Source organism: Mirounga angustirostris, unplaced genomic scaffold (genome assembly GCF_029215605.1).
Source record: "Mirounga angustirostris isolate CCGP_5_RB_7025 unplaced genomic scaffold, mMirAng1.0.hap1 SCAF_1, whole genome shotgun sequence".
In the NCBI taxonomy this organism is placed as follows: domain Eukaryota; kingdom Metazoa; phylum Chordata; class Mammalia; order Carnivora; family Phocidae; genus Mirounga; species Mirounga angustirostris.
The window spans coordinates 149,224,886-149,237,818 of NW_026991709.1; the positions used below are offsets into that span (position 1 = coordinate 149,224,886).

General features: G+C 50.6%; 1 protein-coding gene across 3 annotated transcripts in view; it reads right to left on the reverse strand.

Annotated features, from left to right (window-relative positions):
- Positions 1-4,402: 4,402 nt before the first annotated feature.
- Positions 4,403-12,933, reverse strand: part of SLC22A13 (solute carrier family 22 member 13) — a 33,244-nt gene continuing 24,713 nt past the window's right edge. Inside the window, exons 2-10 of one of the 3 annotated variants that reach the window (XM_045904033.3) lie at positions 8,490-8,593; positions 8,136-8,290; positions 7,751-7,919; positions 7,447-7,567; positions 7,261-7,355; positions 6,785-6,999; positions 6,479-6,587; positions 5,739-5,954; positions 4,403-5,551 (exon numbers count right to left, since the gene is read on the reverse strand). In XM_045904033.3, coding sequence (XP_045759989.1) covers positions 5,458-5,551; positions 5,739-5,954; positions 6,479-6,587; positions 6,785-6,999; positions 7,261-7,355; positions 7,447-7,567; positions 7,751-7,919; positions 8,136-8,290; positions 8,490-8,593 — 1,278 coding nt within the window. In that variant the 3' untranslated portion in view covers positions 4,403-5,457. Of the gene's footprint in view, positions 5,552-5,738; positions 5,955-6,478; positions 7,000-7,260; positions 7,356-7,446; positions 7,568-7,750; positions 8,291-8,489; positions 8,594-12,933 lie in introns of all 3 variants that reach the window. The other 2 variants (XM_064590061.1, XM_064590071.1) reach the window with 2 other exon arrangements.

Genomic DNA, 12,933 nt, shown 5'->3' on the forward strand with positions numbered 1-12,933 from the left:
CTGATGTGGAGTCATCACTGTGAAGGACTGTCCCAGAGTAAGTCCTGAAGCTGCTTCTACCAGGAGGGCTGAGCAGCTACCGCTCAAAGACAAGCCGGCCAATCCTGTGCTACATTATCAAGTGCCTTTGAAAAATAACCCACTGGTCTTGTTTTATTTCCGAATTCCAGCATAAGAATTCCCAAAGCGTGTCCCTGTTTTTCTCCTACATATAAAGTGAAAGGTTTTTCTAAATTTGGTAACACCAAAGCTGGGGCCGACAAAAGCTTCGCTTTTAATGTTTGAAAGGCTGTCCTCTGGGCTTTAGTCCAGAGTCAAGGCTCTTCATCAGGGCCTCTAATCGAGTCATACAATGGTCTGGCTAAGAGCCCAAATCCAGGAATCCACAGGCGGCAGAAATCTGCCATACCTAGGAAAGGACAGAAGTGTTTTTCTGTACCTGGGGGTCCAAGATCTAATATAGCCTTTTTCCTGTCAGTAGACAGGGTACAGTGACCTGGTGTTAGCTCATATCCCAAATATCGTACTTTCTGTTTAGATATCTGCACCTTGTTAGGGGTTAATCAAGTTAAGTTATAGAACTGCCACCAGACACTTCTTTTGTGGGGTAAGATTAGAATATCCACCACATATTAAACTGTAGTCCCTCGAGGCAGGGAAATACCATGGAGGTCTTTTAAGCGCAGCCCCAAACAAGTGAGGCCTGCCTCTAACTCCCTGCAGCAAGACCGTCCAAGTTCATGGCGCAGCCTGTGGGCTTGAAGGTGAGGCCCATTCAAAGGCAAATAGTGGCTGCCTCTCCTTACTTGGAGGGATGCAAAAGAAAGCATCTTTTAAGTCAAGTACTGTAAACCCGTTGGCGTCACCAGGGACCTGGTGAGAATAGTATATGGATTTGGCACTATGGGATGAATAGGTACAACGACTTCATTTATAGCTCTTAAATTTGGCTATATTCCCCATTTGGCTTTTTTTACTGGGAGAATTGGAGCACTGTAAGGAGACTGACAAGGCTTTAAAATGCCACGTTTAAGACACTTATCAATAAGGAGTTGTAACCCAGTCTTTGCCTCAGGGTTTAAAGGGTATAGTTTTTTATGAGGTACAGTGGTTGAGTCCTTTCAAGTCACTTTGATTGGTTGGGCGTTAAGAGCCCATCTTGGGACATCACAATCCCAGACCTGGGGATTTACTTCCTCCCAGATACTAGAAGGGATATCAGGGTAGGGTTTTACTTCTCCAGGTGTTAAAGAGAACAAGCCATCCCCTTCCTTAGTAAGAGCAAACCTGCTTCCTAGTTTATACGTTAAGCCTCATCCGAGTAATGGAGTGGGACAAGACGGAAGGACTAGAAAAACATGAGTGACCAATTGACTTCTCTATCTGCAGGTTAAAGTCATTGTCTGGTGGCACATTTTGGTTTCCTCTTCTCTGCCAACAATTCTGTGATTAGAAAGACAAGTAGGTCCAGAGTGCTGAAGGACAGAGTAAGTGGCTCCTGTATGAATAAGAAAAGTGATAAACTTACCTTCCACATCCAGGGTAACCCAGGGCTCAGTCATCTTGATGTCAAAGGGAGCTGGACCAGCCTCAGGGCCCCGTCATGTCAGATCCTCTGGTGCCTGCTCTTGGGTGGGGAAGCGGGTTCCTGTCTTCCTCCCTCTCTGGAGAAGATCAGTTTTCTCTTTCTTAAATCTTGTAATCCAAATTGATTCCAGTGGATTCAATTCCCTTCTAATGTCCTTTTTTCTTGTGGGCAACACATGGCCCCAGTGGAGAGCCTTTGGACATTCTTTGCTCCAATGTCTGATTTGGCCACACCTGTAGCATGGGGTCTTACCTTGTCCTGTGTCTGATACTGACTTTTTCTTTGGCGGCTGGTGGGTCTGGTGTTGTGGGTAATCCACAATAGTGCCAGCCAATATTTGAGCCTGTATTTTACCCTGCAATTTAGCTCTCCGGTTCTTTTCCTGCTGTAAAGCCATATCTCTGTTATTAAAGACTCTAGTAGTTACCTCTAATACTCGCCAGGTGGGGGCTTAAGGACCTAAAGCCATTTTGGTCACTTTTCGGCTGATGTCAGGTGCTGATTGACTTATAAAATGGTTAGGGTTAGGGTAGTTGTTCCCTCGGGTGAGATTGGGTCCAGATTTGTACATTTATGGATGGCTTCCATCAAATGACCCTGAAACAGAGCTGGATTTTCATCGCTCCTTGAGTAACTTCCCAAATTTTATCAAAGTTTACTGGATTAGAGAATCCTTTTTCATTAAACAGGTGATTGTATGGTCTCATCCTTCCCTTCCCTATCTTCTTGGTAATTCCAGTGAGGTTCAGGATTGGGAACAGCAGTGCCTCCTACTGGATAACGATCTCTATCTCTGGCTGCTAGTTCATCTGCAAATTCTTGAGCCCCTGCCCAGATAATGGTTCTTTTCCTCAGGGGTGCAACAGTGAGTTAATATGATGGCTATATCCTGCCAGGTCAAATCAAACATAATAGATAATTGTTAGAAGCCCCCAATACATTGAGAAGGGTTTTCAGAATATCGTCCTAATAGTTGTTTTATCTGAGTCAAGTCTGCCATTGAGAATGGGACATGGACTCTAATTGTGCCTGTTTCTCCATTAGCAACCTCCCTAAAAGGATGCAATCCAGTCCTGGAAGATAGGGAGTTCTGCTCCTGGCAAGTCCAGCTGGGCTGGGAGCAGAGGGGTCTTGAGGTTTATAAGGAGGAAGGATAGTAACAAAGCCGGTATCCTCTTTGTTTGGATTGGTCAGTTGATTCCTCCAGTAGCCCAGGTTTATTAGGAGGAATGGGCCTACTTAGACAATCATCATCCAGTATGTCCCGAGGGGGGTTATGAAAGTGATTGGTGGTTAGACACATTCTGTAAGAGGCCCTTAGGTCCAGATCCTGATGCAGGACCATGAAGGCCTGGGCATAGGGTACCTCAGTCCATTTTTCCTGTTTTCTGCAGAAGAGATCTAACTGAGAGATAGTATTGAAGCTTAATGTCCCATTAAAAGGCCATTTTCCCTCATCTCCTAGAGAGTACTGAAGTCACTTGATGTTATAGAAGATCAGTTTTCTCTTTCTTAAATCTTGTAATCCAAATTGATTCCAGTGGATTAAAAGTCATCCCGGGGCGCCTGGGTGGCTCAGTCGTTAAGCGTCTGCCTTCAGCTCAGGTCATGATCCCAGGGTCCTGGGATCGAGCCCCGCATCAGGCTCCCTGCTCAGCGGGAAGCCTGCTTCTCCCTCTCCCACTCCCCCTGCTTGTGTTCCTGCTCTCACTGTGTCTCCCTCTGTCAAATAAATAAATAAAATCTTTAAAAAAATAAATAAATAAAAGGCATCCCAAAGGAGAATCCTTGGGGACTAAAGAAGAAGATCCCATGTTCCTAGAAAAGTAGAGAAGGTCCACTATCAAAAATCGCTCCGTCTCCCAGGTGGCATCCCACACAGGAAATGTCAGAGGTTCCTGATGTCAAAGTGACCAGAGGTGTCCCTCTAAGAAGTCACTACGAACAACACCTTGCCTTGTAGGAGGGATGCCGGCTTCCCCATTGCATCCTACACTACAAATGGGTGCTGGTGAATGGAACTGAAATGCCATGCCATGAAGAACCTACCATTTTTAACCCATGGAAAACACTAAAAAAAGTTTTATAAGGAGGAAATTACCCAATTTTGTAATTTAAGTAGTTAGTAGGGAACACTGGCAGGAAACAATAAAGACAGAAATCCACCATGATCTAAGCACCATTCCAATAGGCGTGGTCCTTACAGCCGGCTTCCCTAGGAAATGGTCCCCAGTTGAGTTTTAATCCAATTGGGTACTGGTTTCAGCTGGCTCTGCGCAAATGTCTCATGACCAAAAGAAGCTAGACCAAAGATATGAAGGGGATCACATTAGACCAATGAGGAGGAAACCTCACACAGGAGTCTTAGGATTGTCAGCCGTCCTAGTGACTGAGGTGGCTGTCCCCTGCCCAAGAAAGACAACTTTGTATAAGGACAGAAACGGAGAGAGGGCATCAAGTTTCTGGGTCTTATTACCATCCCAGCCAGGGTGCAAACTTCTAGCCAAAAGGCAATCTTTCTCCATGCCATTGAGTAGCCACGGACTAGAGGATTGCAGCCTGAGCAATGGACATGAAAGTGTTCCAATAAGACCATACTCCTTGAAAAGCCCCTGAGATGAAAGGGAGTTCCAGAAGAGGAAGTATTCACCAAGTTTGCACCAAGGCTCGAAGTCCAGATGAAAGGCTCAAGCCCCACACTGGGCACCAACATGATATCATTTGGAGTTTGGGTCTGAGACTGAATGGTCAAGAAAGAATTGAGACTTTTTCAGTGCAAAAAAAAAAAAAAAGGTGATTTTTTTTTTTTTTTAAAGATTTTATTTATTTATTTGACAGAGAAAGACACAGCGAGAGAGGGAACACAAACGGGGAGTGGGAGAGGGAGAAGCAGACTCCCTGCCGAGCAGGGAGCCCGATGCGGGACTCGATCCAGGGACTCCAGGATCATGACCTGAGCCGAAGGCAGTCGCTTAACCAACTGAGCCACCCAGGCGCCCCAAAAAGGTGATTTTTATTAAAGCACCGTGACAGGACCCCTTGGGCAGAAAAGGATGCATTCTACGTGTGAGGAGTGACTGATTATATAGGGTTTTTTTTATCCTATGGAGGTGGGAGGTGATGTTAGGGCTCCAGGAAATTGAGGCTATAGGTTTCTGGAGGTCTGACTACTCTCAAGATTGTGCTTTTCTTGTAAAAACTGTGATCTTTATCAGGTGACCATTTGCTTTTTCCTTCCTTCGTTCTTGGGCAGTCAGGAGTGCCTGAGAAATGTCACATGTATCCCCCTCACATCTCGGGGGGAGGGGAGATGTAAGAGGGTCAGTTTGGTTTTTGCCCTCCGCTTGCCTTTTATTTTCTCATCAGCCCCGCCTGAGCTAGCGGGGCCTGGCTCAGCCACTAGAAGGAAATACAGCCTTCTCCTCATCCACAGCCTTTTCTCCCACTGGCCTGGAGAGAGGTCACAGCTTCAAACCTTCTCTCCTCCTACTGCCACATCCTTGGAAAGGCCATAAGCATCTGCTCTGTTCTGAGCTTAACTGTTTCGAGGGCTGGGGGATCCCAGATTGAGGGGACCAGAGGAGCCATACTCCCACAAGACTGACAGAGAACAAGTGAAGCCCAAGATACACCTCAGAACCTACCCCAGCTCGGGGTCTGGGAGGGTGCTGGGGTGAGAAAGCTGATGAGAAGCAATGAGAAGAGGGAGGCCCACCGGGGTGCTTCAGGACGAGGCAGCCAGCGGCCGGCACGGGGGCCAGGCCAGGGTGCGCTGCCCCCATCTGCGAGGCGGGGCTCCTGGGCAGGCCCAGCCTTTTCCAGGGGGTGTTCAGGCAGCTCCTGCTGCCACTCGGGCTCAAGAGACACAATCAGAAGTACGTACTGCTCACAAAAGTCACCCCTGGGCTGGAAGTTCTTCCTGAGGCCTCTGTCTCCTTTCCTGAAGGTGCTGACTCTGGAGGCCTGGAGGGAACAGGAGGCCATCACTGACTGGCCAAGAATTAGTCCCACCGCCAAGTCCCTCACCACCCCTCCCCTGGCCCAAAGTCAGTCAGATGTCTGTGGCTCCTGAGGGCCCCTCTGGGCTCTACGCAACAGTGCACACATGCTGAGGTGGCGGTCTGGGCTTCAGAGAAAGCAAGCAGCTCACCGAGGGTGGGGCCCCTGCTCCAGGTCCTTGATGGTGTCCTTCAGGGGCTGGCCACGCGTCTCCGGCAGCAGGGCACAGAGTAAGCCTGCCCCAACAGGGAGGCTGCCGTAGACGATCATGGGGAGGGCCGCCTGGTACTCGCCCAGCAGGATCACAAGAGGGGTGAGGATACCCCCAGTCCTCGAGAAGATGCCCATCAGCCCCATGCCCGTCTGCCTGGGGGAAGGCCAGTACAAGCTGAGTGGACCCAGCCTCAACTCCAGGCCACAGCTCCACCCCAGCTCTACCTTGGGCAAGCCCAGGCCCTCATTATGGCCCCACCGGCTCCCTCGGCTCGCCCGGCCCTGCCAGCCTTTTGTCTCCGCTTCCCCACACTAACTGCTTGCTGTCCAGCCGGGTGCCATGCTTCTCCCACCTCTAGGCCTGACTATTTGCTGCCCTCCTGCTCACCTGCCAAATCTCAGATCAAAGACTATACCTCCTGCCTAACCCCCCAACCTCCACCTGAGTCGTCCTTCTCAGCCGTTCATTCTTAGACTTCCTCCACCCCGGTCTTGACAAGGCCAGGGCATGGCCTACTTCTGTATCTGCCCTCCACTGCCTAGGATAACATGGGGACTAGACTGTAGCGGCCCCAGCACTGCTGCCCGAGCCAGCCTCATAAGCGGTCTGTGGAACAGTGGTGAGGGCAGAGAGGCACGGCCAAGGTCAGGGTGTCGGGGCAGAGGAGCAGCCCTTACCGGATGACGGTGGGGAAGAGCTCGGCACTGTACACGTACGAGATGGTGAAGCTGGCGGCCGTGGCAAACTTGCCCACCACAGCCAGCACAGTGACCACCACTGGCAGATCTGGTGGAGGATGCTGGTCAGCCACGTGCCGGGAGACAGCCCACACCCTGGGCCCCGCCCCTGCCCTGCCCTCCCAGACGCCCATCTGCTCCCAGACCCCAGGGGAGCCCTCGCTCCTGGAAGGGAGGCGATGGGCTTCTGGTAGCTGGGGCAGGCGGGGGGGGGAGACACGGGTGTGGGAGAGCCAGCCCTGGTACCTGCTGGGACAAAGATGATGGCAATACACATGAGGCCACCCAGAACCAGAGTCAACATCTGGCTCCACTTGCGGCCCAACCATTGCATCATGAAGATGCTGGAGTAGCGGGCAGGCACCTCAACTGCTCCGAAGACTAGCTGCGTCAGGTGGATGTCCAGGCCAAAGTCACCGACTTGGAGGCTCAGGCCAAAGTAGCCCAGGCTGTCCACAAACCTACAAAGTGTCCAGGAATCCCTGTGACTGCTGGGTGATGAGAAACCATCACTCTCAGGGGGAGCCTGCCGGAGAGGGAGTCCCGGCAGGAGACAGGAGCACAGCCAAGGAGAAACCAGTCATGCCACACAGTCGTCCCTGACAGACAGTCAGTCACCATCCCCCAGCTGCCTCAGGGCCTTGGGCATGAGCCTGTGGGGGGGTGGGGGGTGGGTAGGGCGGGGGGCGGGGGGGGATTGGCCTGGGCCCTGGTGTACTCACCAGACACAGAAGAGGATCAGGGTCATCTTCTGGAGCTGGGGGTGCCTGAACAGATCCAGGGCATTCCCTGAGGGGCCTGTCTTCTCTGGGACGAGCTGGTAGGGAGATGCACAGTGAGGGGCCAGGCAGAAAGGCCTGTGCAGGCCAGGGGCAGGGGCAGGGCTGAGCTCAGCCTGTAAGAAGTACCTGGCTCAGGAGCTCTGCGGAGACTCTCCGCTTGTTGACCGAGGCTGCCTTCTGGATCACTTGTTTAGCCTCCTCTACCCTCCCCCGGGTCAGAAGCCACCGAGCTGACTCTGGCAGAGCCCTGCAAGTCCGGAATGGCTGTGACCGCGGAGCCCCCCACTCCCCCAAGGGCTCCAGTGCATACGGAACCCCACACCCCTTGCACTTTGGAGTGTCCCGTGAGGTGAATTTGAGTATTACGCTCCAACCACACCTCCGCACAACTAGCCTGGGGGTGGCTTGCTCCTGGGAAGTACCTCCTCACCAGAAGTAGAAGAAGAGCAGCAAGACCGGTGCCGTGCCAGCTATTTGGAAAAGCCTCCAGTTCCGGATGCCATAGGCGAGTCCTGCTAGCGCCATTTGCCCCATGGAGAAGGCGCACTGGGCCAGGACCACGGCCTGAGTCCGCCTCGAGGGCCCCACCCACTCTGTAACTGTGCAGAGAGGTTGAGGGTGGGCCAGCCCCTGCCCTCTCCCTCCCTGGCACTCCCTGGATGCCCCTCTGTCCACGTGGGCCTCAGTCCCCCTTGTGTGTGACCACTTGTGGTATGGGTGCCTGACAAGGCTCCCACAGGCAGTCTGGGCGCGTGGCCCACTCAGACCCCAAGGCCTCACGTCATGGCTCAAGGCTTCAGGACCCAGATACTCACGCAGGGTCACATTACTGAAGGTGTACCCAGCGACAGCAGTAGCCACGGCAAAACGCAGGACCATGTAGAGCGCGAAGCTGGGCACAAAGGCCGTGGTCAGGCCGATGAGGGCGAGGAGGAGTAGCTGCACCAGGATAGTGGCCTTGCGGCCGATCCTGGGGTAACAAAGGGGCAGGGCCGTGAGGGCCCGTCTCTGAGGGGAAGAAAGGCAGGGAGACCCAGGCCTGCCCTGGGTGCTCTAGCTGACAGAGGACGCATTGCCCTATCCTGGGCACCAGTGAAGGGCATGGAGGGAAACCGTGCCAGGAGCACAGGAGCGTGCTAGGGCGGGGGTGAGCTGGTCAAGGTTCTTACCAGTCACAGAGAGGCCCAAAGATGAGAGACCCAGCGAGGAGCCCGGCCATGTACACCGACTGTGAGGTCTCCTTCAGGTGCCTCTGATCACACACTAGGTTGAACTGAGGCAGACACAGGCAGATGTGAACTTGGGGCAGCTGACAGCAAGTCCTTTGTCATCTAGCCCACCCACTTACAAAACTCTTGGGACAGATGCCCATGGTTCCCGAACTGTGCGCAAAGGCACCCTAGGACACCAGTCTGTGTGTGTCAATGAACAATATCTGACATTTTAAAGGGAAATATAGCAATCAATACTTAACATCCATCTGATATTACAAGAACTGCCAAGTAAGGACAGTTCTGTTTCAACATGAGATCATGCCACATTCCTTTCAGTGACATCATATCTATGTGAAGCTGTATTTCTGGCAGTTGTTTTGAAAAAAGCAAGCACCATGTGGAGCGGAAAATGTTCAAGGATGGAGACGTCGTGCAGCTCTCAATAGGTACATACATCCCATTAGTAGTTGATTGTATTTATTTAAAAATGAAAAATATTTTCTCTCAGTTTACATGTGTTATTTTTTTTTTTTTTAAGATTTTATTTATTTGTGAGAGCGAGAGAGCATGAGCAGGGAGGAGGGGCAGAGGGAGAGGGACAAGCAGACTCCCTGCCTAGCGAGGAGCCTGAGGACACGGGGCTCAATCCCAGGACCCTGAGATCATGACCTGAGCCGAAGTCAGACGCTTAACCAACTGAGCCACCCGGGCGCCCTGCGTGCATATTATTCCTTAAAACAGCTACTAAGTTGTTGAAACATAATTACTTATTAAATTGTTTGGACCTAATTAGTTAATACATAAAACTGTTAGGTTTTTCTTTTGGCCTGGAGACGATATAGAGAACTACTGACACATTAAGAATCCAAAGTTTGGAACCTCTGATACAGGACTTATTGCTGCTTCCTGACAAATGGGGCCTCTTCCCCACAGCCAGAGCACCCCTGTGACCTACTTGGGCCTCTTCAAATTTTCTCATCTGGCTGCAAAATCTCTCTGAAACTCTAATCATTCACAGGCGGTGAGAATCCCAAGGAGCCCTCACACGCCACTTGCAGAAGATTAGGATGGAAGAACATGCACGTGTGTGTAGGCATTCACTCGCATGCACACACGGAGATGGGGCAACCCACCTGGAGACTCACAGAGAGAACCTAACAGATGGACTGAGAAACTGAGTGGAGAAAATATGCATGTCCAGATAACTCCGCACACGTCTACTGCAGGTGTGCATACAGGAAGCCTGTGTGACTGACCCCCACCCCCACTGGTCTGTGGGACCATCAGGGACTTCTGTGCCCCCTGCTCACAGCTCAGCTCCATTCATGAATGTTTGCAAGGGGAACAGACTCATGAGCTCTCCTCCACAGGAGATATCATGGAGATAGCTTCACAATGACTAATGCCTTTGGAGGGCTCACTCTGTGTTGGGTAGTCTGCTAAATGCTTCACATGTGTTATCTAATTCTGACAACAATCCTTGATTTGCTAGTACACTCCCCTGGGCGAGGAGGGGTTACACACATTATCCTAGGTCCCACTGCTGGATGGCAATGGAGTTCAGACATCCCCTTTTGCCCCAGACAAGGACTGAAACGGAGTAAAAGTGAAGAGAATTTTTACTGAATGAATCAATAAATGAACTAATACCTACAGCTAGACAACTAGCCAATCATCATCAGTCAAAATAACTTTTAGCAAGAAATTAATCAGGAGATACCATTGTGCTCATACTGCTGTTCTCAACAACTGTTAATTTTCAATATTATGTCAAATGATTAACTGCTTGCCCCTGGGAATGAAGTGAGGCAGGACAGGGGATTTGAACTTGTTCCACCTAGTTCTAGTTTGTTTGGTTTTATTTAGCAACCACAGATTGCCTTTGTAGTTAGACACTCTTTAAAATAAATAATAAATAAAGGCCTGCTGCTGTCAGCCTCTGGAGTCTGAACTGAGCAACTTTGTGTGACTTTGAGGCTGTTAGCCCATCTGTTGGTGCCTTGGTTTCCCATGTGCAAAATGGGGATAAAATATACTATGTAGTGTCCCCCAATAGGAATAAAGGCATTGACACGTGTAACATGCTTATCAGCACAGTGGCTGTCACCCAGGAAGCCCTCAGTAAATGTTAGCTCAGCAGAGGGTGCATTGGCCACCGTGCTCATGAAAGTCACAGCTGGTGACAGACATCTCAGACTGAAGGCATGGGTGCCAATCCAAGGCTGGTGCCCCTACGCAGTGGTGACCATGCCCCACCTCCTTATAGTTTATATACCCCTTATTTCATTAAATCCTCATTTTAACCACATAAAGGCTTATCATTCCCACTGTGCAGCCACAGAGACCAAGGCTTGGAGAGGTGCCAAGAAGTGGTGGATCATGTTGCAGAGGGAATGGAGACAAGAGGGCTCCCCCTTGGAACGCCAGCCATGAACCTCCCCAGCCCTAACACCCACAGTGGATGGTTCTGTCTGGGGCCTGCCGCAGAGGCACACAGACACCCTCCCCCATTCTTGGTACACACCTGTCACATCTCCCTCCCCTGTTCCAAAAGCTTTGGTGGTTCCCCTTGGTCTCTGGGAGAAGGCCCAAATTCCTCAGCTCTGTGTCTAAGATGGTTTAAGAGTCGGCTCTTGCCCATTTCCCAACCTCTTTGTATGTCAGCATTCCTCAAACTTGCCAAGCATTTTCATGCCTCCAGTCCTAGAAATGGCTATTCTCTCTGATACCCCTTCCGTCCCATTCCTGCCCCTTCTCTGGTCCCAGGATGGATCACACTGTTGTTACTCACTCCAAGTCTATTTTCCTCCCTATTCAGAAGTTCATGTGGACAAGGCTGGGAGTCATATTTTCTTTTACCATGGATGGACCCCCAGGAAATGTTGGGAGGTAGACTGAGAAGGAGAAACATACTCTCTTCTTTAAGAACACATAGCCTAGGGCGCCTGGGTGGCTCAGCTGGTTGAGTGACTGCCTTCAGCTCAGGTCATGATCCTGGAATCCCAGGATCGAGTCCCACATCGGGCTCCCTGCTCAGCAGGGAGTCTGCTTCTCCCTCTGACCCTCCCCCCTCTCATGTGCTCTCTCTCTCTCTCATTCTCTCTCTCAAATAAATAAATAAAATCTTAAAAAAAAAAAAAAAACCTTAAAAAAAAAAAAGAACACATAGCCTATAAGGCAGCATGCTCTTTTCTTCTCAAATTAGGCCTGTTTGAATTTCAATTTGATTGTGAAGCTGCTGGTTATAATAAGGGAAGTTGGGATGTCAGCTCAGAGAGTCCTCTGAGTTGGTGTGGCAGAGCCCCTCCTCGTAGATGGGAAACAGAGGTAGAAGATCTCACATCAATGTAGCTCTCGAAGCGAAGTTGGAGTTATCATTTGGTGCAGGGCACAAAGTACCAAAGACGTACATTCTCTTGAGAATCAAAGTCCTCAGGAGGGTTGGAGCAGGAGAAACATGATAGGGAAGGACAAGAGGTCCAAGGCCCAACCCCAGTGCTAGCTAGGTTGATGATTAAAGACAGAGGGGAATCCCAAACCCTCAGTTAAGAAGAATAAGGTACCTCCCTCCTCGGGCTGTTCCCTGTACAGTAAACACTCAGGGAGCTCTGGCTGAATAAAAGTACACAAAGAGTCCGACACAGGGTATGAACAGGACTAGAGTTGGCTCCGAGCAGTCTGGTTGTTTGCCTGGCTTTAAGGATGGTTTTTGGCCAGGTGGGCAGAGTTTGAGCACGCGTGGAGGTAGGCACCCATAGCATCTGAGGACCAGTGGAGGCTGGCCCTACCATGAGGGTGATGCCGGGGACATGGAGAGGCCAGTGAGGACCGGCCTGGGCTCTGCTGGGAGAGCTCCTAGGCTGTTTACACCCCTGTGGGGCAGAATGAGGTGGAGGGTCAGGAAGAAGACAAGCAGGACATATTCTCAGGCTGCAAGGGTTCTGGGGGCAAGTTTCTGGTCACATTTAAAAAAGTGAATGCCTGGGGCACCTGTCTGGCTCAGTTGGTAGAGCATGCAACTCTTGATCCCAGGGTTGTGAATTTGAGGCCCAAAATGGGTGCAGAGATAACTTATAAATAAAAAAAAAAATCTTTAAAAAAAATGTGAATGCCTTTGGTTAAAGCATCATCCTCTGAAAGCTTCTAAAAATAAAATACTTTTTTACTCATGGGGGGAAAAAAATGAATGTTGAACCTCTGGACTCTGATTCCCCTCTCCACAAAGGCTCAGTATTCACCACCATCAAGGTGAGTTGTTCAGACCCCCACCCCCCCGCCCCACCGATGCCCATGCCTCAGGATTCTGGACCATCTGTGCTCTTTCCTGCTCCTGCAGGGAGCTGAGTGGGAGCCCCACCTCCATGATCAGCTCATTGGGTTGCCCTGACCAAATCATCTC